Source organism: Lepidochelys olivacea, assembly GCF_965140295.1.
Source record: "Lepidochelys olivacea isolate rLepOli2 genome assembly, chromosome: 28".
Classification (NCBI taxonomy): Eukaryota; Metazoa; Chordata; order Testudines; family Cheloniidae; genus Lepidochelys; species Lepidochelys olivacea.
In genome coordinates, this window is record NC_140438.1 from 5,723,102 (window position 1) to 5,745,486 (window position 22,385).

Below are 22,385 nucleotides of genomic sequence, written 5' to 3' on the forward strand. Positions count from 1 at the left end.
GTGGACACGCTCCGGCGGCGCCCGAGATCCTGCAGGGTTTGGATCTCGCCGGCTGCGCCTGTGTGGACAAAACTCCGCGGTGCGGAGACCCCGCCGGAGCTCCGGGCACCCCGGGCTAGACCCAGCCCCAGCCCCCGCCCCCGCCCCTGCCCGGGCTGAGGGGGGCGAGCACCCCTGGGGCCAGCCCCCCCCCAGCCAGCGCCGCAGCCGCGGGACGGGATTTGCAGGGCACAGGAAGGGGCTGGAGCAGCCGGGAGGAAGGAGGCAGGAATCCGGGAGAACAAAGCCCCGAGAGCATCAGACGCTGGGCGAGCAGCTGCTGCTCCCCCCGCGGTCCGTGCTGGGGGGAGGGAATCCCCCCATTAACCCCTCCCTGCCCGGCCGGGGGGCGCTTTCTCCAGCTGGGGCCAGCCCGGAGCCAGAGACGGCAGGTAATTGACAGAGACCGTGGGAAAGTGACCGTGGGAAAGTGAGACCCTCTGCTCAAGGGGACCTGGGGGCATTAAATCTTCCCCCCCCCCGCCCCGAATCTGCTCCCTTGCGGCTAATGAAGTTGTGGGGCAGGATCTGCTCCTGGTGGGGAAAGAGGTCCCCTAGTTCTCAAATATCAATTTAACATCTCAAAATTGGGGGGGAGGGTTCCCCCCCCTCCCCTCCACCTTCTCAATGCTCATTGACCTGGCTTAGGTGGGAAACTCTTGCCCTGAGTCATTCCCCAAATGAGAAGGGGCTTAGTGGGCGCAGCTTTGCGGCTGGCTCTGGGGTGGAGACGAGGGGGCTGTTCTCTGCCAGCAACAGGGCATGGAAGGGGCACAGGAGGGAAAGGGAGGAGCAAGTGCCCCCCCCCCTCCATGTGCCTAGCCCCAGGTGACCCAGTCACAGCTGCTGTAGTCTCAAAACTCCCCCCCCCCACCCCACCAGCTGCCAGTCACCTGTTGCCACCCCATCCCTGCCCTCAGGTAGCCCTTCCTGCTCCAACCCCTCTGGCTGCCCTCTTAAAGCGGCTTTTCAAAGGGCACCTTGCTGCCCATATGGGGGTGGGGGTGGGAATCCAGGACCGTTTACTGAACATTCATCTAAAAATCCCTTCAAAGGAGCCCACTTCCCCCCCGCCCCCTTCTTTAATCTGGATATAAAATCCCCTCCGATTTTGGTGGTTTTCCCTCTCGCGTCGTCAGCATTTTATCAAAAACCTCACAGGCTCCAACGAGAGACGGCTGAATTGGAATTCATTTGCAAACTGGATCCAGTTAACTTAGGCTTGAATAGAGACTGGGAGTGGATGGGTCATTACACAAAGTAAAACTATTTCCCCATGTTTATTCCCCCACCTCCCCCCGGCCGCTGTTCCTCCGAGGTGCTTGTCAACTGCTGGAAATGGCCCACCTTGATTATCACTAGAAAAGGTTTTTTTCTCTCCTGCTGGTAATTGCTCACCTTACCTGATCACTCTGGTTACAGTGTGTAGGGTAACCCCCACTGTTTCATGTTCTCTGTGTATATAAAATCTCCCCACTGTATTTTCCACGGCTTGCATCCGATGAAGTGGGCTGCAGCTCACGAAAGCTTAGGCTCGAATAAATTTGTTCGTCTCTAAGGTGCCACAAGTGCTCCTTTTCTGTCGCCCTGAGACAGTTTCCGGATGCAGGGGGTTAAATTGTCCCCTGATCAACTTGCTTCTCATTGGAGAATCATTTAAAAGGGTCGATGAAAGAGACTGGCCCCATATGTCATAGGCATTAAAGCCAGGGGCTGCCCCTCTTGGAAGGGGGATCAGTGTCTCCCAGCTGCTAACCAGACCGTGGGCTGCATCCTCTGCTTTTCCCCAGACGGCACAAGCCGAGGAGTTTGCTCCTCAGTGGGCTGCCCTGGGTGTAACTGGGTCCTTGCGGCCCCATCCAGTGCCCGAGCATCTCCAAGCTACCCTCACGTTCTCCTCACCATTTTCACCAGAGGTACCCCCACCCGCCAGGTGATGAACGGTCTCCCCTCGGGGGTTCCTTCCCCCAGCACCGAGATGCAGCCACTTCTGGGGTGGTTGCCTGGTGGCCATTCTTGGCCAGTGATGGGACATGGAAATTTCTTAAATATTTTTTGGTTCCTCCAGGCTTTCCATTCTCCTGTTAAAGACGCTCTCTCTGCCTGTATGAATGGCCTGCAAGGGGTGAGGATAACTTTCTATCCACTTACAAAGTCTGATATGAAATCACCACCGTTTTTGCTTCTCTTCCCCCTTCAAAACTGTAGGAACGCCAGGTGTTTCTCCTGGTGGCGTAGGTACTCCCCGCTCCCTGAGTGACAGTCGCTGTGGTGACAGGGTGCTCAACTCACCCCTGGGGGTTCGCGAAATGTTTCAGGGGGTTCTCGGGGAGGGGGGGAAATCCCTAATGTCGGACAGAGCTGTCCCGAGGGACCCCGGGCAGCACGGGACCGACAGCCCAGAGCCCCTGGACTTCCGAGAGCTGAGCAGATCAAAGCAAGCATCTCTATCACACTGAGGACATTTAAACTTCAAGACTTTATAAGAAATAGAAAGGAAGGTGGATTTTTTTGCTGTTTTTAAAATTCAATAGGCAGCTCGTATGGTTTTTAAAATTATGACAAAGAACAAGTTTAAGCTTCGTTGTAAGGTGCGTTGTTTGCCTGGACCGCTCAAGACCTGAATGCTTGTGTAAGGGGAACTCTTTGCGTTGGCTTCTTGAAGCCCTTCAGGCTGGTTCACATCCGATGCTCCTGGAGGAAACCTAGGAGCCTCCTCTTATAACAGGCGTATTCAAAGTGATACAAGCTGCCACCGTGAGATCTGGGAAGAGTGTTGCCGTTTTCAGAATGTAATAAAATACTGTAATGATGAATAATAATAAATAGTGTGTAATAAGAATGTCGTAGAAACAAAGTTTATGTTTCCAAGATCACGGCTTTTAGCATTTATACTCGGGTAAAGGAGAAAATCCCGGGAAATATTCATTTTTAGGAGGGGGTTTGCGAGGCTTGACATTTTGGTGAAAGGGGTTCACAGGTTGTTTAACGACTGCTCTAAGCTGTGGCCCGTTGAGTTAATTAGCCCCCCCCCCCGCAGTCTCCAATAACCTACATAAATTGGTGGGGTGTAGACGAACCTTCAGACACGTGTTAATCCAGAGTTACTGCGAGGAAGGACAAAGAGTGACTCCAGATTAACACGGGATAAATGAGATCAGCACCTGTCCCTGTGGGGAGGTGTTGTCATTAGCTGCCCGCACCACGGAGCTCCGGTTGTAGCTAAAGGAGGGAAGGCGGCTCAGACCCTCTGCCCCTCTCTGCTCAGGATATGGGGGTTCAGCTTCCTGGTCAGACCCTGCAGCCTCCACTGTGATCTGGGAGACCAGGCTGAGCAGCTGCTGCTCCCCCAGTGGGATCGGTGCCGAGGAGAGACCTTCATTAAAGCCCCCTCTGCGCCAGCCAAGGTGAGGACATTCTCCAGCCCCGTTGCTCCTAACTCCTGAACCAGAGAGACCTCAGGGAAAGTCCTGGGTCTGCCCCAACGGCCTCTCGTCTCTCCTCCCATTAGCGATTGCGGGAGCCGATCCAGCCACGGGAGAGCAGACAACTCCAAAACGGGACTTTCCCGGCCAGAGGGAGCGCGATGGGGAAAGAGGAGGGAGACTGAAGGGGGGCAGTGGGAGAAATAAGTGGGGAGAGCGGTTGGCCGACTGGCCTGCCCAGACACACTTCTTACAGCCTCCCTGGGCAGATCCGCCTTCTGTGAACAAGGTGAGGAGCAGAGAGAGGGGAAAAGCCAGTCCCTGGTTCTCCCTGTCCCCTGCTGCTGGGGGGGTGTGGTGCACTGCCCTGGGGACAGTGTCAGGGGAAATAGTCCCTAATTTGTGGAAGAGGAAACAGGACCCCTGGACTCGGTAGGGAAAACGGACCAGGCTGCCCATGCTGGAGCCTGACCCGACTCACCAGCAGCTGCTGTGAGATATGAAGGGGGCACCCAGCAGTGAGGCTTAGGGGAGATTCCCCCTCCCCTCATATCCAGCTGCTGACAGTGGAATTCGTACCAGGGGGCTTTCCGTGGACTCTGCTGGGGCCTCTAGCCACTGTAGGAGGCTAGTGGGTTTGCCCCTGTTTCTCTGCTGGGAGAGACCAGGGGCTCTCTCTTTCTCCCCACGCCTGATCTCCGCAGGGTGGGAGTGGGGCTTTGTTCACCGGGAGCCTCCCGGAGCTTCCACTTGATTGGCTCCTCTGCCCCACGAATGGTGGGGCTGTGAGTGGGGCAGCAGGTCCTGAGGGTTGGACTCTTGCTCTTTCAGGGGCCGGTGACCTTCGAGGAGGTGGCTGTGTATTTCACCAGGGAAGAGTGGGCCCTGCTGGACCCCGCTCAGAGACGTCATGCAGGAGAACTACAAGAATGTGACCTCGCTGGGTAAGGATTCCCGTCCCCTCGGTTCTTGGAAGGGGAAGTGCAGAGTTAAGGTTCACGTCACCCCCATCATGTAACCTTAACTCTGCCCTGTTTCAGCAACGTGCCACTGTCACACGCTCGAGCGCTCTGCCCTCTCCTGTTGCAGAACGCTGCGGGGAACAGAGCCCGGGAACAGTACAGGGCAAAGTCGAACATCTTCTCTTTGCTAAGGCAAAACGTAGGCTTAGGTGCAAGGGTCGTGAATAGAAACTTCCTACCCCTGGCCTGTAATCTACCGCACACAGGCTGTCCCAGACTTGCAAAATGGTACGGAGCCCGTCAGCCTCAGGTGAGTCGTTGCCGTCACTTACCCCTCGAGACCACCAAGCCTGTATGCCACCACACTGCTGACGATCCCCCTGGCCAGAACTCCCCCTGGTGACACAACCTACAACCCTGAAATGGGGCAGACTCAGTCCCTCAAGTTTCATGTGCGCGTCCCTTCATGTCACAGTCACAGCTCCGCCAAGCTGCTCCAACTGATCCCTCCCCCATCTGATTACAGCTGACCCAGTGCACGCAGCCGGAGGGCATGCCGATAAATGCTGGGATTCCCGTCTGTAGAGCACAAGACAGATGGTGACATGTTCTCTTAGTCCGTCCTCATATTTATGACAGATTCATGGAATTTAAAGCCTGAAGGGATGAGGTCATATAGTCTGGTCTCCTGGGTAACACAGGCCTTCGAATTTCGTCCAGTTACGGCAGCATTCAGCTGAATACCTTGTGTCGGACTGTCAAGGTTCCTCCCCCACCCTGAACCCTAGGGTACAGATGTGGGGACCTGCATGAAAACCTCCTAAGCTTACTTTTACCAGCTTAGGTTAAAACTTCCCCAAGGTACAAATTAATTTTATCCTTTGTCCTTGGAATATCCACTGCCACCACCAAACTCTAACTGGGTTTACTGGGAAACGTAGTTTGGACACGTCTTTCCCCCCAAAATCCTCCCAACCCTTGCACCCCACTTCCTGGGAAAGGTTTGGTAAAAATCCTCACCAATTTGCATAGGTGACCACAGACCCAAACCCTTCGATCTGAGAACAATGAAAAAGCATTCAGTTTTCTTACAAGAAGACTTTTAATAGAAATAGAAGTAAAATCAGGATGGTAGATACCTTACAGGGTAATTAGATTCAAAACATAGAGAATCCCTCTAGGCAAAACCTTAAGTTACAAAAAAGACACACAGACAGAAATAGTTATTCTATTCAGCACAATTCTTTTCTCAGCCATTTAAAGAAATCATAATCTAACACATACCTAGCTAGATTACTTACTAAAAGTTCTAAGACTCCATTCCTGGTCTATCCCCGGTAAAGACCAGCATATAGACAGACCCAGACCCTTTGTTTCTCTCCCTCCTCCCAGCTTTTGAAAGTATCTTGTCTCCTCATTGGTCATTTTGGTCAGGTGCCAGCGAGGTTACCTTTAGCTTCTTAACCCTTTCCAGGTGAGAGGAGCTTTCCCCTGGCCAGGAGGGATTTCAAAGGGGTTTACCCTTCCCTTTATATTTATGACACGGACTAAATCGTCCTGAAGATTTCAATAGCTGGAGAATCCATCTCTTCTTCCCTGGTAGTTTGTTAACCTTTGCACCGCCCTTACTGAACTCTTCTGAGTAGCTCTTGCCAGCTGCAGTGCTAGTGGGTGGGGGCAGAGTTAAGGTTGCATGGAAGAGGTGTTGTGTACTTTTCATCTCCTGGTTTTCGTTCAGCCACCGTCCACACGCGGGACCCCAGTTGTTGGTGGGTGGGATCGAACCGGGAACCTCTGGAGCTTAGTGCATGAGCTGAAAGCCAACTGGCTGTTAGCTAAGGCTGTAGAGGAAATTCCTTAATCTCCCTCTTTAAGTGGTCTCGGCGCCACTACGTGGGCGTGTGGGTTACAGTAGCATTCGGCAACCTTAACTCTGCATTAATGCAGGTATGGGCATTTAGGGTTTTTAATGGACTTGCCCCTGTTAACTGTGTCTATACGAGAGATCGGCCGGCATACCTGCATCGGTTAGGGGTGTGGGTCTGCATGTGGGTTTCAGAGAACTTTAAAGTATTGCTTTTAATCTGGAAATTTCGAAGTTGGGGCAAAACGTCAAGAAGAAACTCCTGCATATCACATATTGTCTGGAAGTTGACAGTGGTATGGCTCAGACTCTACAGCATACTCCCTTGAGCAAGCCAATCTTTGTGACAGTGGATTGCCGGAAACCTCTGGCTATTAACAGAGCCTTAATCTCGCCGCACTTCATGGGCGTGTCCGTCCTTTTGATGCCTCACGTTTCCTCGTCAGTCTGAAAGTTCAATCTGTACAGTTACAAACTCTTTCAACGCTGCTATCCTGAAGAATTTCAAGACAATCTGAGTAAGCATCTGGATTTGAGAGTTGTTAGAATATTTGACTTTTAAACAGAAAGTAATGCTGAACGTAAATAACTATAGCTAGGCTAGGCAGAATTCGATTTTTATTTTATTTTTATACTTTTGATGGATAATATCCATGTTTGTTTTTAAGCTGCTTTTCCCCCCGATTTTTATCAATGTAATGTTTCACAGTTGCTCAAAACGGTGGGTTTTAAGCGTTTTTGGTGTGTGCCGTTTTTATCATAAGAACAGCCTTACTGGTCAGACCCATGGCTCATCTAGCCCAGTATCCTGTCTGCCAACTGTGGCCTGTATCAGAGCTTGAGAGGGAGTGTACAGGACAGTTGGAGTGATCGACACATCTTCCCCTCCTGGCTTCTGCCAGTCAGAAGTTTAGGGTTGCTTCCTGCATGGGGTTGTATCGCTGACCATCTTGTGGAATAGCCATTGATGGACCTATCCTCCATGAACTTGTCTAGTTCTTTTTTTAAAGCCAGTTATACTTTTGGCCAACTCAACATCCTACAACAACGAGCTCCACAGGTTAATTGTGTAGGGGGGGAAAGAATACTTTTGTTTGTATTAAACCTGCTTCCTATTCATTTCATCAGGTGACCTCTGGTTTTGGTATTGCAGGAAAGGGTAAATAACACTTAGACTCATAGGACTGGAAGGGACCTCAAGAGCTCATCGAGGCCCGTCCCCTGCACTCATGGCAGGACTAGGTATTATCTAGACTGGCCCTGACAGGTGTTTGTCTAACCTGCTCTTAAAAATCCCCAGTGATGGGGCTTCCCTGTTCACTTTCTCCACACCATTCATGGTTGCATAGACCTCTATCATATCCCCCCTTAGTCACCTCTCTTCTTTAAGGGTAGGCGTTATTTTTGCACACACTACAGTGATGGAGAAGTGGTATCTTAGTTGAAAGAATTCTTCCATAGACCCAGCAGTGTCTACACTGGGGCTTAGGTCAGCTTAATTACATTGCGCGGGGTGTGATATTTTCACAGGCTTCAGTGACGTCCTTAAGCTGGCCTTAAATTTGTGTAGACCAGCCCTAAACCGAACAGCTCAGAAATATATATTTTAGTTTCCCCTCCTACAGAAGCTTTTCTATGCCCTTGATCATCTTTGTTGCCCTTTTCTGAACCTTTCCCAGTTCCAAGATCTCTCTTTTGAGATGGGGTGACCCCATCTGCGTGCAGTATTCAAGATGTGGGCATGCCATGGATTTATAGAGAGGCAATATGATGTTTTCTGTCTTATTATCTATCCCTTTCCGAACGGTTCCCAACGTTCTGTTCGGTTTTTTGACGGCCGCTGCACATGGAGTGGATGATTTCAGAGAACTAGCCACCATGACTCCAAGATCTCCTTCTTGGGTGGTAACTGCTAACTTAGACCCCATCACTGTATATGTAGAGCTGGGATTATTGTTTTCAACGTGCATCACTTGGCACTTACCAATTTTGAATTTCATCTGCCATTTTGTTGCCCAGTCACCCAGGTTTGTGAGATCCCTTTGTAACTCTTTGCTGTCTGCTTTGGGTCATTTTGTATCTGCCACTTCACTGTGTACCCCTTTTCCCAGATCATTTATGGATATGTTGAACAGCTCGTGCAGATCCTTGGGGAACCCCACCATTTAACTCTCCCCATTGTGAAATCTATTTATTTCTACCCTTTGATTTTCTGTCTTTTAACCAGTTACCAATCCACAAGAGGACCTTCCCTCTTATCCCATGGCTGCTTACTTTGCTTAAGAGCCTTTGGTAAGGGACCTTGTCAAAGGCTTTCTGAAAGTCCAAGTGCATTATATTCTCTGGATCATCCTTATTCACATGCTTGTTGACACCCTCAAAGAGTTCTAATAGATTGGTGAGGCCTGATTTCCCGTCACAAAAGCAGAATTGGCTCTTCCCCAACAAATCGTGTTTATCTCTGCGTCTGATCATTCTGTTCTTTACTGCCATTGTTACCAATTTGCCCAGAAGGGAAGTGAAGCTCACCAGCCTGTAATTCTCAGGGTCGCTCCTGGGATACTTTTTAAAACTTGGGGTGACATCAGGAAGGTTAAAAATCGGTCACAGATTCCATGACTTTCCGTGAGTTCTGGAACAGCAGCCATTCGGGTGTGTGGGAGGCAGTCAGGGGGGATGACTTACCTCGGGGTGGGGGTTTGACATGTTTACCGCCCGTGACCTGTCCATGACTATTAAAAATACCCGCGACTAGAACGTAGCCTTAAACATTAGCGATCTTCCAATAGTCCGGAACAGAGGCTTGCTTCAGTGATAGATTACAGACCATGGTTAGTAGTTCTGCAATTTCACCTTTGAGTTCCTCCTGAACCCTTGGGCGAATACCCTCTGGTCCTGGTGACTTAGTACTGTTAAATGTATCAGTTTATTCGAAAGCCTCTTCTGTTTACACATCAGTGTGGAACAGGACTTCAGATCTCTCACCCCAAAACGACCCCCCCCACCACCAGAGCTATTTCTCCCACATCCATCATTTAGCTTCTCCAAAATGGCCTTGTCTTCCTTGAGTGCTCCATTTTAGACCGTGGTGTTCTAGTCAAATTGGTCTCAGGATATTAGAGAGACGCGGTGGGTGAGGTGGTATTTTGGTTGTTGGACCAATATCTGTTGGTGAGAGACACCAGCTTTCAAGCTTAAACGGAGCTCTTCAACACCTTGGTTGTCTTGTGTCTCCACTGGCTATCTGGCAGGCCTTCTGCTTCCAGTATACTTAAAAATAAATCTGTTCGTTTTTGCATCTTTAGCAAGTGGCTTCTCAAATTCCCTTCTTGCCCTGCATCAGCGTATCAGAGTTTGTGCGTGTTCCTATTCACCTCACCAGCATTTAACGTCCAGATTTTACAGCATACCTTGAATGGCCTCCGTAGCTCTGTTGTTTAGCTATAGTGGCCTTGTTTTGGTCCTCTTACTGTAGAGGTTCTCAAGTTTTTTGTTTGTTTGTTTTGTTTTTGCTGGGACCAGCTCCGAAAATACTTCGTGCTGTGATGATCGTCCCCCCTCCCTTCCATGCCACCCTGACTTCTGCACGGCTGCTGGTGGCGATGCTGCCTTCAGAGCTGGGTGCCCGGCCAGCAGTCATTGCTCTCCGGCTGCCCAGCTTTGAAGGCAGTGCAGAAATATGCGTGGCCATACCATCACCCCCCTTTTGGGTCAGGAACCCCCAGTTTGAGACACTCTCTTGCCTTTTCCAATTTGGGTTATACAGTTAGTCTGAACCCATACTGGGGCAGTTTTCGATGTTCCCCGTACTGCTTTCAGGCGTTTAACCCTTGTGACCGCTCTTTTAAATTTCCGTCTCATTTTGGTGTAGTCCCCCTTTTTAAAGCTAAAGGTTACCACGGTATTGTCCCCCCCCCCCTTACAAAGACGTTAAATTTAATTACATTATGGTCACACTTACTGGGCTGTGCGGACCGAATCCCGTGTCCACTGAGGACGAAATCAAGAATCGCCTCTCCCCGGGTGGGTTCCAGAATCAGCTGCTCCAAGAAGAAGCTATGAATGGTATCTAAAAGTTTCACCTCTGCTCACCCCCTGAGGTGACATTTACCCAGTCAACATGAGGGTAGTTCACATCAGTATTATTTGTTCTTTCTGGTTTTGTAGACTCTGTAAACTTCTGCAGCGTTTCACAGTCCTGATCTGGTGGGTGGTGTTATATCCCTACTGCTGTATTCTTTTTATTCAAGCTCGGAATTTCTATCCATAGATATTCTACGGTGCAGCTTGTTTCATCTAATTTTTTATTTTATTTTATTTGACTCTCTGCTTTCTTTACCAGATGGTGCCACTCCCCAACCAGTATGACCTACTTTGTCGTTCCTTTATATTTTGTAACCTGGTATTAGAATAGAATATCAGGGTTGGAAGGGACCCCAGGAGGTATCGAGTCCAACCCCCTGCTCAAAGCAGGACCGATCCCCAATTAAATCATCCCAGCCAGGGCTTTGTCAAGCCTGACCTTAAAAACTTCTAAGGAAGGAGATTCCACCACCTCCCTAGGTAATGCATTCCAGTGTTTCACCACCCTCCTAGTGAAAAAGTTTTTCCTAATATCCAACCTAAATCTCCCCCACTCTCCTTGTTCTGTCATCTGCTACCACTGAGAACAATCTAGAGCCATCCTCTTTGGAACCCCCTTTCAGGTAGTTGAAAGCAGCTATCAAATCCCCCCTCATTCTTCTCTTCCACAGACTAAACATCCCCAGTTCCCTCAGCCTCTCCTCATAACTCATGTGTTCCAGTCCCCTCATCATTTTTGTTGCCCTCCATTGGACTCTTTCCAATTTTTCCACATCCTTCTTGTAGTGTGGGGCCCAAAACTGGACACAGTACTCCAGATGAGGCCTCACCAGTGTCGAATAGAGGGGAACGATCACGTCCCTCGATCTGCTCGCTGTGCCCCTACTTATACATCCCAGTATGCCATTGGCCTTCTTGGCAACAAGGGCACACTGTTGACTCAGATCCAGCTTCTCGTCCACTGTCACCCCTAGGTCCTTTTCCGCGAAACTGCTGCCGAGCCATTCGGTCCCTAGTCTGTAGCGGTGCATGGGATTCTTCCGTCCTAAGTGCAGGGCTCTGCACTTGTCCTTGTTACCTCATCAGATTTCTTTTGGCCGCAATCCTCCAATTTATCTAGGTCCCTCTGTATCCTATCCCTGCCCTCCAGCATATCTACCTCTCCTCCCAGTTTAGTGTCATCTGCAAACTTGCTGAGGGTGCAATCCACACCATCCTCCAGATCATTAATGAATATATTGAACAAAACATTGTATTACCATGTCCCACTGATTAGTCTCTCTCCACCAAGTTTCCATGATGCCTATTCTATCAATACCCTCATGGCATGTCAGGCACTCCGTTTCAACCATTGTATTATTTCGACTTCTTGTATTTGTATACCAGTCTTTCTAAATTTTGTCTGTGCTTTCCTTCATGTGTTCTATTTAAATGGGATTCTGTTTCATTTGACTGTTCCTCACTACCTCCTATCTGGACTTCTTTCCTGTCTTCTTTACTGAGATATAGACATCCCCCTTTAATTAAACTCATCCCTAAGAGATGTCTTTGTCTGAACCATGTGCGCCTCCACATCTCTTGGCTTTCCCTCACCCCATAATTGTAAAAAAAAAAAAAAAAAAAAAAAAAAAACAAACAAACAAAAAACCCTCTACTATCTTCTCTGAATTTTGTGTGGCAGCAATCTGGTTCCGTTCTGGTTTCGTTGGAGTTCTTCCCCAGTTGCTAATAAACTGAAATCCCTCCTCCCTACACCGTCGTCTCACCCACACATCAAGAGCTTTCAGTTCTGCTCTCTTACCAGCCCTGCGCATGGAACAGAGGAACCATTTCAGAGAATACTGCCATGGAGGTCCCGGACTTTAAATGATTTTAAATGGTTCCCTAGGGAGGTGGTGGAATCTCCTTCCTTAGAGGTTTTTAAGGCTTGACGAAGCCCTGGCTGGGATGATTTAGTTGGGGATTGGTCCTGCTTTGAGCAGGGGGTTGGACTAGATACCTCCTGAGGTCCCTTCCAACCCTGATCTTTTATGATTTAAATGTTCACAGTTTCAGGAAATTATGCACGGGAGGGGAGAGGCCAGACAATTATTTTATGACCCCAGATGTCGACGTTGAAAAAGTGAATGCTTTATAACGGTTAAAACACAAGTCGTCAACGTCACACGTCAAAATATACCAAGTAAGTCACCTGACATCCAACCCTAATAAGTTCTCAAGCAGTATTTTTCTTATTTTGCCTATCTGGAAATATAGATGGTTATCGATAGAAATATTTTCCCATCCGTATGTGAATGTACGGTGCGGTCAGTGTTCATCAGCATGTACTGGTAAAAATTTCATCTTTCCAAGCCAAACTATAACAGAACTGCTCATCTGCTATAACAACTCCCCAAGTGCATGGAGGGTGTGACAGTCAGGTGGGGCCATCCACTGACAGGAGACCGTGTGAGGTTCCTCTCCAGGAGTCCTTGGGAGAAGGGAGGGCAGGGAGCAGTGGGAGGGAAGAAGATGATGGGGAGCTGGTGCTCGTGGGGTGCCACAAAAGAGGGAGAGGTCTTAAGCACCAAGGACTCTTAAGCAAAGAAAGCTGTCGTGGGATAAGAGGTAAGGGGCTCTCCTGGACTGATAGGAAACAAAGGGTAGGAATAAATGGTCAGTTCTCAGAACGGAGAGAGGTAAATAGTGTTCACCCCTCCGAGTTGAGTCTATCCCTTCAGGAAGTCACAAGGGGCACTCGAGGCTCAAAGACTGACTTGGGTGTCATACAGCACCCAGTGAGATATTTGGGGAAATAACTACGTTGAACTAAAATAATCACCACCACCACCACCTGTGAGATAAACCACCACGACCTAAGAGTTAATAACCTGTGCATACCGAGAGAGATCTGTTTCTTTATTTAGAGGGTTATAGTTAAGTACACTCAGTAGTAAGTTTTATAGTGTGTGTGTGTACCTTTTTATTATATATATTCATCTATTTAACGTTACTGTAGAATCAAGTTCCATTTATTCTAGTTTAAATAAAATCCCCATGGTATTGTTTTGGACAACAAGTTGTCCTATCTCAGCTACCCTTAAATAATCTTTTACCCCAGTGTAACACGCCCCTACCAGAAACATTCCACCGCCACCGCCGTGCTGAAACGTTACTAAGTCTTGGCAGCAGGGTTGGAGAGGGGGTGACCTTTGGATGTATTTTAAATTACAACCCAATAACCTACTCTGAGAGATCCGTTCACACTGACATGCCTAGTTTAAATGCCTGTTCGTCATGGACTTCAAAGCACAAATTTTGGGAGTGTGTATAATTTCACATGCTGCATTATCATCATAGAAGATGAGGCTTGGAAGGGACCTCAGGAGGTATCTAGTCCAACCCCCTGCTCAAAGCAGGACCAACCCCAACTAAATCATCCCAGCCAGGACTTTGTCAAGCCTGACCTTAAAAACTTCTAAGGAAGGAGATTCCACCACCTCCCTAGGGAACCCATTCCAGTGCGTCACCACCCTCCTCGTGAAAAAGTTTTTCCTGATATCCAACCTAAATCTCCCCCACTGCAATTGGAGACCATTACTCCTTGTTCTGTCATCCGCTACCACTGAGAACAGTCTAGATCCATCCTCTTTGGAACCCCTTTCAGGGAGTTGAAAGCAGCTATCAAATCCCCCCTCATTCTTCTCTTCCGCAGACTAAACAATCCCAGTTCCCTCAGCCTCTCCTCGTAAGTCATGTGTTCCAGTCCCCTCATCATTTTTGTTGCCCTCCGCTGGACTCTCTCCAATTTTTCCACATCCTTCTTGTCGTGTGGGGCCCAAAACTGGACACAGTACTCCAGATGAGGCCTCACCAATGTCGAATAGAGGGGAACGATCACGTCCCTCAATCTGCTGGCGATGCCCCTACTAATGCATCCCAGTATGCCATTGGCCTTCTTGGGAACAAGGGCACACTGCTGACTCGTATCCAGCTTCTCGTCCACTGTCACCCCCAGGTCCCTTTCTGCAGAACTGCCGCTTAGTTTGCAATAATGTGTGTTCGTCGTGGGGTGGTCATTTTCAAATGATATCCCAGTATATGCCTTGTGGGGTATCATTTGAAAATGAACAACACATATTATTGCACTAATATCATTGCATTAAAAGACACGGGTGCTTAGTGTCACCCTCTCCCCTTTTTCCACTCCTGTTTCTGAGGTTTCTCTCTCTGTCCCAGCAGGTGATGGGACGGTGAGTGAGAATGAGGAGCAGGAAGATGCTGAGCACGGGGAATCACACGTGGCGTTATCACAAAGATCTAAAGGGGATGTGTCCAGGAGCTGGAAGCAGGGAAAAGGTTGTGAGAGTCAGCACAGGCCAGAGTGGGAGCGGGGAAATGAGCCAAGGGAGAAAGTGGGTCATTGTCACGAGGACCTCAAGGAAACCACAGCCCAGCAGAGCATCCCCACAAGTGAGAGAGAGCCCACGTGCCCTGAGTGGGGAGAAAACATCAGTAGCCATTCAGATCTTCTTCAGCCGGAGAGAATCCGCGCGGGAGAGCCACCCTATGAATGCGGTGAATGTGGGAAAACCTTCCATCGGAACTCGCACCTTATTCGGCATCAGAGAATCCACACAGGAAACCGACCGTTTAAGTGCTTGGAATGTGGGAAAAGCTTCAGCGTGAGCTCCAACCTGGTCGCACATCAGACCATCCACACAGGAAATCGACCCTTTTCGTGCTCTGAGTGTGGGAAGAGCTTCAATCGACACTCAAACCTTATTACGCACTGGAGAATTCACATGGGAAATAAGCCCTTTACGTGCTCAGAATGCGGGAAAAGCTTCACGGACAGCTCAAACCTTACCAGGCATCAGCGAACCCACACGGGGGAGAGACCCTATGAGTGCTGTGAGTGCGGGAAAAGCTTCACGGACAGCTCCGATCTTATCAGGCATCAGCGAACCCACACGGGAGAGAGACCCTATGAATGCCGCGAGTGCGGGAAAAGCTTTAGTCGGAGCTCAACCCTTATTCGACATCAGAGGATCCACACGGGAGAGACGCCCTATAAGTGCTGCGAATGCGGGAAAAACTTCAGCGTGAGCTCAAACCTTATCACACATTGGAGAATTCACACGGGACATAGACCCTTTGCGTGTTCCGACTGCGGGAAAAGTTTCACTGACCGTTCCAACCTTACTCAGCATCAGAGAATACACATGGGAGAGACCCCCTATAGATGCTCTGAGTGTGGGAAAAGCTTCACTCAGAGCTCGGCTCTTATTGCACATCAGAGGATCCACACAGGAGAGCGACCCTATGAATGCTGTGAGTGCGGGAAACACTTCAGCGTGAGCTCTGCCCTTGTTGCGCATCAGAGACTCCACACGGGGGAGAGGCCCTATAAATGCTCCGAGTGCGGGAAAAGCTTCAGTGTGAGCTCAACCCTTATCATACATCAGAGAATCCACACGGGGGAAAGACCCTATCGATGCTCGGAGTGTGGGAGAAGCTTTAATCAGAGCTCACACCTGGTTAGACATCAGAGTCTCCACAAGGGAGAGCAACACCACAAAAAGCTTGTCTAAGGCTGTCAACAAAAAAAAAGTTTTTGAATGCTTTTCTAATTCCCACATCGTGACCTTTAAGGCTCTTTGCGGTGTTTGCCTCACTGTGGTCCCGCAACTCCCCCCACCCCAGATGAGTAGCACACTGTTGATTTTCGCAGCTTGCTCTTCTTTGGTCCTTTCTATCCGCTCCTTTGTCCTGAGTCATGAGAATGTAGGTCCCTCCTACCGGGAATGTCCATCAGCCCCAGGTAGGGGAGATGGGATGCCATCACCTTGCTACACTGAGGTAAAATCTACCTTGTCTCCTCTGGGATTTTCCCAGGGGTTAGCTAGCTTGAGGTAGCGATCCTCATGTAAAAAGACAAGTATATTTGCAGTACTGCCCTCTCACAGGTATAATGGACAGGGTTAACGAACACATTGCCCCTTGACCTGTCCTAATCTACACCCCTTTTCTAGTCTAGACAAAACTCTGAGCACCACATTTCTACTTTTTACTCCCATTAGCCGGGTGATTGGCGGAGTCACTGAGTTCCCCCTTTGGTGAGAGATTGTCTCGCTCCCGGCTGTTCTGGGTTGTATTAAACAGAAGCTATAGTTCCTACCATTTTTCTCATTTAAAAATATACTTAAATATAACGAACATCTGGAGCAGGGATGGGATTAAAGTGTCCTTTCAGCCACCATTGTCACCAGAAGGCCATAGGGTGAGCTTGATGGATTCCCTCCTTTTCCATCACCGTTCAACCCCCCCTCAACCCAGCAGAGTTAGCGTCTGTGGGAGCCGCAATGGAGCTTACCCTCTCCCCATTTTATCCTTCCGCCTCCCAAAGTGCCACATGATCCAGTCTTCTCAGCTCTCCGTGCTTAGGAATCACAACTGGATCTTAAATCAGACTCACTAGGGCTGGAGATGAACGTGTCAGAGGCCTGGAGGGGGAGTTGAGAGGATCACAAAACCACTCCGTGATGGTTCAGTGTTTTCATCCCTTTCTCCATCTATTGGCAAAGCTTTTCCTGGACTTTTTGCTGCTGAGCTGGGATTGTTTCCAGATGAGAAGACTGGATGTTCTAGCATCATCGAAACGGGGAAAACCTTTTGTAAATAACTTGACTCAATAATAATGAAGTGGGGCGGACTGAAGCAGGTTTGAATGGGTGAGAGGAGAATGCAGTGCAGGAATCTGTTCTTCTGTTCTGGAGTTCACAGAGGTAACCTGCTTTGGAATTTCATTTTATGTGAAACTGAAAATGTCTGTGATGTGGATTTTTCTCTCCTGCCTGAAGCCCATTCAGTCACGTAACTGTATGTTAGTTTTGGTTGCCAGGATGTAGCTCAGATTTGGGGACCTTGAGACAAAGAACCATGTACTAAAATTGTCGTTTCTTACTTTATTTTTGCTTTTCCCCTGCTCCTTCATGATGACATGGAAGAAGCTCAAGTGCAATTCAGTCCATGGTTCAAGATAATTGAGTAACATGGTTGTCATTAATGCCAATCAGCGTGAGTTTATGGAAAATAGATCCTGTCAAACAAACTTGTCCTGCTTTGAGCAGGGGGTTGGACTAGATGACCTCCTGAGGGCCCTTCCAACCCTGATCTTCTATGATTCTATGAAACTTGGTATCTTTTTTGTTGAGGTTACAAGTTTGATTGATGAAGATAATAGTATTAATATAAACTACTTAACTTCTATAGGGCATTTGACTTGATACCACAAGGTATTTTGATTAAAAAACTAGAATGCTATAAAATGAACATGGCATTGTAATGAGACTGGTTCTGGTGGGACCCCACTGAGAGTGACAGTTCAAGACACATTGCTTCCAGCAGGGCAGTCACAGCCCAAGGCTAGGGTTTCTGTGTATACCAAGGCAAACCCAACCAGCCAGACAGAGAAGACTTCGATTTTACCCCACTGCCTAACCACAAATCACACTAGCAATTCCCTTAGACACTCCAGTTTCCCCATATCTCCACCAGGGCCACTCGTCATGGGGACAAATGGTTATGAAAACCAATATCCCAGTAAAAGAAAAAAGGTTCCCTCGATCCCAAAGGACCAAGCCCCAGACCCAGGTCAATATACAAATCAGATCTTACCCACAAATCACGCTGTGGCCAATCCTTTAGAATCTAAAATGTAAAGGTTCATTCATAAAAGGAAAAGGTAGAGATGAGAGCCAGAATTGGTTACATGGACTCAATTCCATCCAGTCATGGCCAAGTTCTTGTAGCAGTGGTGGAATAAACTGCAGGTTCAAATCCAGTCTCTGGAGAACATCCCCAGCTGGGATGGGTCTTTCAGTCCTTTGTTTATAGTAAAGTCCCTCCAGAAGCAAGAAGCAGGACTGAAGACAAGGTGGAGATGAGGCATCAGCCTTTTATAGTCTTTTCCAGGTGTAAGAACCCCTCTTTGTTCTTACTGTGGAAAATTCCAGCAAAATGGAGTTTGGAGCCACATGGGCAAGTCCCTGCACACTTTGCTGAGTCACAAGGTGTATCCCTTGCCTTCTCTCAGTTGTATCGCTGATGGTCCTTAATGGGCCATCCAGCAGGCTAGGCCGAGCTGACACCAACTTGTCTGCGGTCTCCCCCAGAAGCACAGCACAAGTTTGAATTACAGACAGTACAGAGCCAATATTCCTAACTTCAACTACAAAAATGATACATGCATCCAGATAGCAGAATCATAACCAGCAAACCATCACCTTTCCATAGACGCTTTAAACGACAACCTTTGTACTGTATTTGCTGCAAATATATAACAGTGGTTGCACCAGTGATCTATACAGGTAGAGATTATGTCAATAATGTCACAGGCACGTATTACATGGATTAAAAACAAGCTAACAGATAGGTCCCAACATGTCATTGTAAAAGGGGAATCGCCATCAGTTGGGTCTGTTTCCAATGGGGCCCAACATGGATGTCTTGTCGGCTGAATGCTGATTAACATTTTTATCAGTGAGCTGGAAGAAAACAGAGAATCATCACGATGACGTTTGCCGATGACAAAGAATAGGGGGGAGTGGTAAATACTGAAAAGGACAGGTCCCTGATTCAGAGCCATCTGGATTACTGAGTAAACAGGGCCCAAGCAAACAATGTGTGTTTTAATACAGCCACATGTGAATGTAGACCATACATACAGAATGAGGGACTCTATCCTGGGAAGCAGTGATTCTGGAAGAGATTTGGGGGTCGTGGTGTGATGCCGTGGCCCAAAGAGCTAATGATAGAATCATAGGACTGGAAGGGACCTCGAGAGGTCGTCTAGTCCAGTCCCCTGCACACAAGACAGGACGAAGTATTATCTAGACCATCCCTGACAGGTGTTTGTCCAGACTGCTCTGAAAAATCTCAAAATGACGGAGATTCCACAACCTCCCTCGGCAATTTATTTCGGTGCTTAACTACCCTGACAGTTAGGAAGTTTTTCCTAATGTCCAACCTAAACCGCCTTTCCTGCAATTTAAGTCCATTGCATCTTGTCCTATCCACAGAGGTTAAGAAGAACAATTTTTCTCCCTCCTCCTTGTAACAACCTTTTATGTACTTGAAAACTGTTATCCTGGCCCCTCTCAATCTTTTCTTTTCCAGACTAAACAAACCCAGTGTTTTCAATCTTCCCTCCTAGGTCATGGTTTCTAGACCTTCAATCGTTTTTGTTGCTCTTCTCTGGACTCTCTCCAGTTTGTCCACATGTTTCCTGAAATGTGACTCCCAGAACTGGACACAATCCTCCAGTTGAGGCCTAATCAGCGTAGAGTAGAGCGGAAGAATTGCTTCTCGTGTCTTGCTTACAACACTCCTGCTAATACATCCCAGAATGATGTTCGCTTTTTTTTTGCAACAGCATTACACTGTTGACTCATATTTAGCTTGTGATCCACTATGACCCCCAGATCCCTTTCTGCAGGACTCCTTCCTAGGCCGTCATTTCCCATTTTGTATGTGTGCAATTGGTTGTTCCTTCCTTCGTGGAGTACTGTGCATTTGTCCTTATTGAATTTCATCCTATTGGCTTCAGACCATTTCTCCAGTTTGTCCAGATCATTTTGAATTTTAATCCGGTCCTCCAAAGCACTTGCAGCCCCTCCCGGCGAGGTATCGTCCGCGAACTTTATAATGTGAATGTGCATTGCATAAATAGGGGACTCTTGAGTAGTAATAGGGTGATTATTTTACTTTTCGTGAAACCACTGCTGGAATACCGTGTCCAATTCTGATGCCCACCATTCAAGAAGGATGTTGATAAATTGGAGAGGAGTCAGAGAAGAGCCATAAGAATGATTAAAGGATTAGAAAACTTGTCTTTCAGTGGTAGAGTCAAGGAGTTCAATCTATTTAGGTGAACAAAGAGACAGTTAAGGGGTGCCTTGATTACAGTCCATAAGTATCTCGTGGGGAACAAATCTTAAAGGTCTCTTGAATCCAGCCGAGGAAGGTCTAACTGGATCCAGGGACTGAGGGTTAAAGCTAAAAAATGAAGAGTGTTAATCGGGTGTATGTTTTTAAATAGTGAGGGTAATTCACCATGGGAACAATTCACCAAGCATTGTGGTGGATTCCCTGGTCTACAGAGGGCCCCTGTCCTTAGGGGTGGATTGGCCCATGGGGGCTTCGTAAGACAGTGTTTGTTCCGAGCTGAAGTGCTAATGAACTTATTATGACGAGGGTGCTCCTACAGATGGGTCATAAAAGACTGCACTTCTCAGAGCCCGTGTGAGAGCTGGGATGAACCCTGGTAAGCGTCTTAGCACGTGTGTAGCTTCTATTGTTTGTGATATGTTTTTTCTCCCATGGTTTTTACCTTAAGAATAAAGTCGGTTTGCTTAGAAGGAACTCTGTGGTAACGTCTATCCATAGCAACCTGTCTGTGCTGGGAATTACAAAGGGAAGTCACTATCCATTCTGAAAATACCCCCATCAGAAGGTAGACAGAGGCATGTCTCCCCCAAAGCCTTTGCTGGACCACTGAAGGAAACGCAGGTCCAGTTGCCCTGAACTGTGACAGATGGATCTTCCATTGCCTGACCAGGGGGCTCCATTTGTATGTGGACCGTTCTTGACGGTGTATCCATGCCAGCCTGGATGGGACAATGGTACACCAAGAACCATGACTTCCTCTGTTCCAGAGAAGGAATTAACTTCCTCACACCCAGTAGTTCCCAATGCAAAGTGAGAGGGGAAATGGAGTGATGCATGTTTCTTTAAAAAAATTAAAACATAACGGCCATACTGGGTCAGACCAAAGGTCCAGCTAGCCCAGTGTCCTGTCTTCCGACAGTGACCAATGCCAGGTGCTTCAGCAGGAATGAACAGAACAGGTCATCATCAGATGATCTATCCCCTGTCACCTATTCCCAGCTTCGGGAAAACAGAGGCTAGGGACACCCTCCCTGCCCATCCTGGCTAATAGCCATTGATGGACCGATCCTCCATGAACTTATCTAGTTCTTTTTTGAACCCTGTTATAGTCTTGGACTTCACACCATTCTCTGGCAATGAGTTCCACAGGTTGACTGTGCGTTGTGTGAAGAAATACTTCCTTTCGTTTGCTTTAAACCTGCTGCCTATTAATTTCATTGGGTGACCCCTCGTTCTTGTGTTATGAGATTACAAAAATTCCCACATTCTCCACAGGGAGACATGGTCAAAGTGAAGGACTAGGACAATGAACCCTAAAATCATACAAAAATAGGACTAAAATAAACCTCACAAAGTCAGCTGGTCCATCCTGAGGCAGAATCGAGTATAACATCCCTCACGGGTATTTATTTAAACACCTCCAGTGATTGCTATTCCACAACCTCTCTTGAGGCTTGTCTACACTTACCGGGGGATCGATGCAGTGGTGGTGGATTTAGCGGATCTAGTGAAGTCCCACTAAATCAACCACAGATCACTTTCCCGTCAACTTCTGTACTCCACCAGAATGAGAAGAGTAAGGGGAGTCCACGGGAGAGCATCTCCCAATGACCCAGCGTAGCGTGGACCCTGCGGTAAGTTGATCTAAGCTACGTTGACTTGAGTTATGCTATTCATGTAACTCAAATTGCCTAGCTTAGATCGACTTTCCCATGTAGACAAGGCCTTTGTAACCTAGTCCAGTAATTATCTATCCCTATAGTTGGAAAGGCTTTCCTAATATCCATCCTAAATCTCCCTGGCTGCTGATCCAGCCTATTATTGCTTGTACTATCCTGCTGCTCCGTGGCGAACAATTGATCACTGTCCTCTTTATAACAGACCGTAACATATTTGAAGACTGTTATCAGGATCACTTCAGTCGTCTTTTCTTTTGTAGTGAGCCAGCCACGCCCAGTCCCTGTTCAAGCCCAAATTGAGGGTGTTAAATTTGCAAATGAATTGGAGCTCTGCAGTTTCTCTTTGAAGTCTGTTTTTGAAGTTTTTTGTTGAAGGATAGCTACTTTTCAATCTGTAATTGAG

The 22,385-nt window shown here is 48.0% G+C and overlaps 1 protein-coding gene across 3 annotated transcripts; it reads left to right on the forward strand.

Annotated features, from left to right (window-relative positions):
* Nucleotides 1–273: 273 nt before the first annotated feature.
* LOC311514125 (uncharacterized protein) lies at nucleotides 274–20,777 on the forward strand. Of its 3 annotated transcripts, XR_014709828.1 has the most exons (4): nucleotides 419–431; nucleotides 4,296–4,408; nucleotides 12,423–12,555; nucleotides 14,592–14,716. XR_014709828.1 is itself a non-coding variant. In XM_084616532.1 (3 exons), exons 2-3 carry the CDS (start codon nucleotides 4,375–4,377, stop codon nucleotides 15,944–15,946), a joined length of 1,389 nt encoding a protein of 462 aa, XP_084472658.1. In that variant the 5' UTR covers nucleotides 274–431; nucleotides 4,296–4,374; the 3' UTR covers nucleotides 15,947–20,777. The 3 variants fall into 3 exon arrangements, 2 of the variants coding, with proteins under 2 accessions (XP_084472658.1, XP_084472659.1); XM_084616532.1 differs by lacking the exon at nucleotides 12,423–12,555 and having other exon boundaries at nucleotides 274–431; nucleotides 14,592–20,777; XM_084616533.1 differs by lacking the exon at nucleotides 12,423–12,555 and having other exon boundaries at nucleotides 274–431; nucleotides 14,595–20,777.
* The last annotated feature ends 1,608 nt before the right edge of the window (nucleotides 20,778–22,385 follow it).

Excerpts from the sequence above, each read along its gene's own strand:
- LOC311514125 (XM_084616532.1), top strand. The coding sequence starts at position 4,375 with ATGCAGGAGAACTACAAGAATGTGACCTCGCTGG. Across the intron at positions 4,409-14,591 it reads CAAGAATGTGACCTCGCTGG|CAGGTGATGGGACGGTGAGT; the intron begins GTAAGGATTCCC and ends TCTCTGTCCCAG.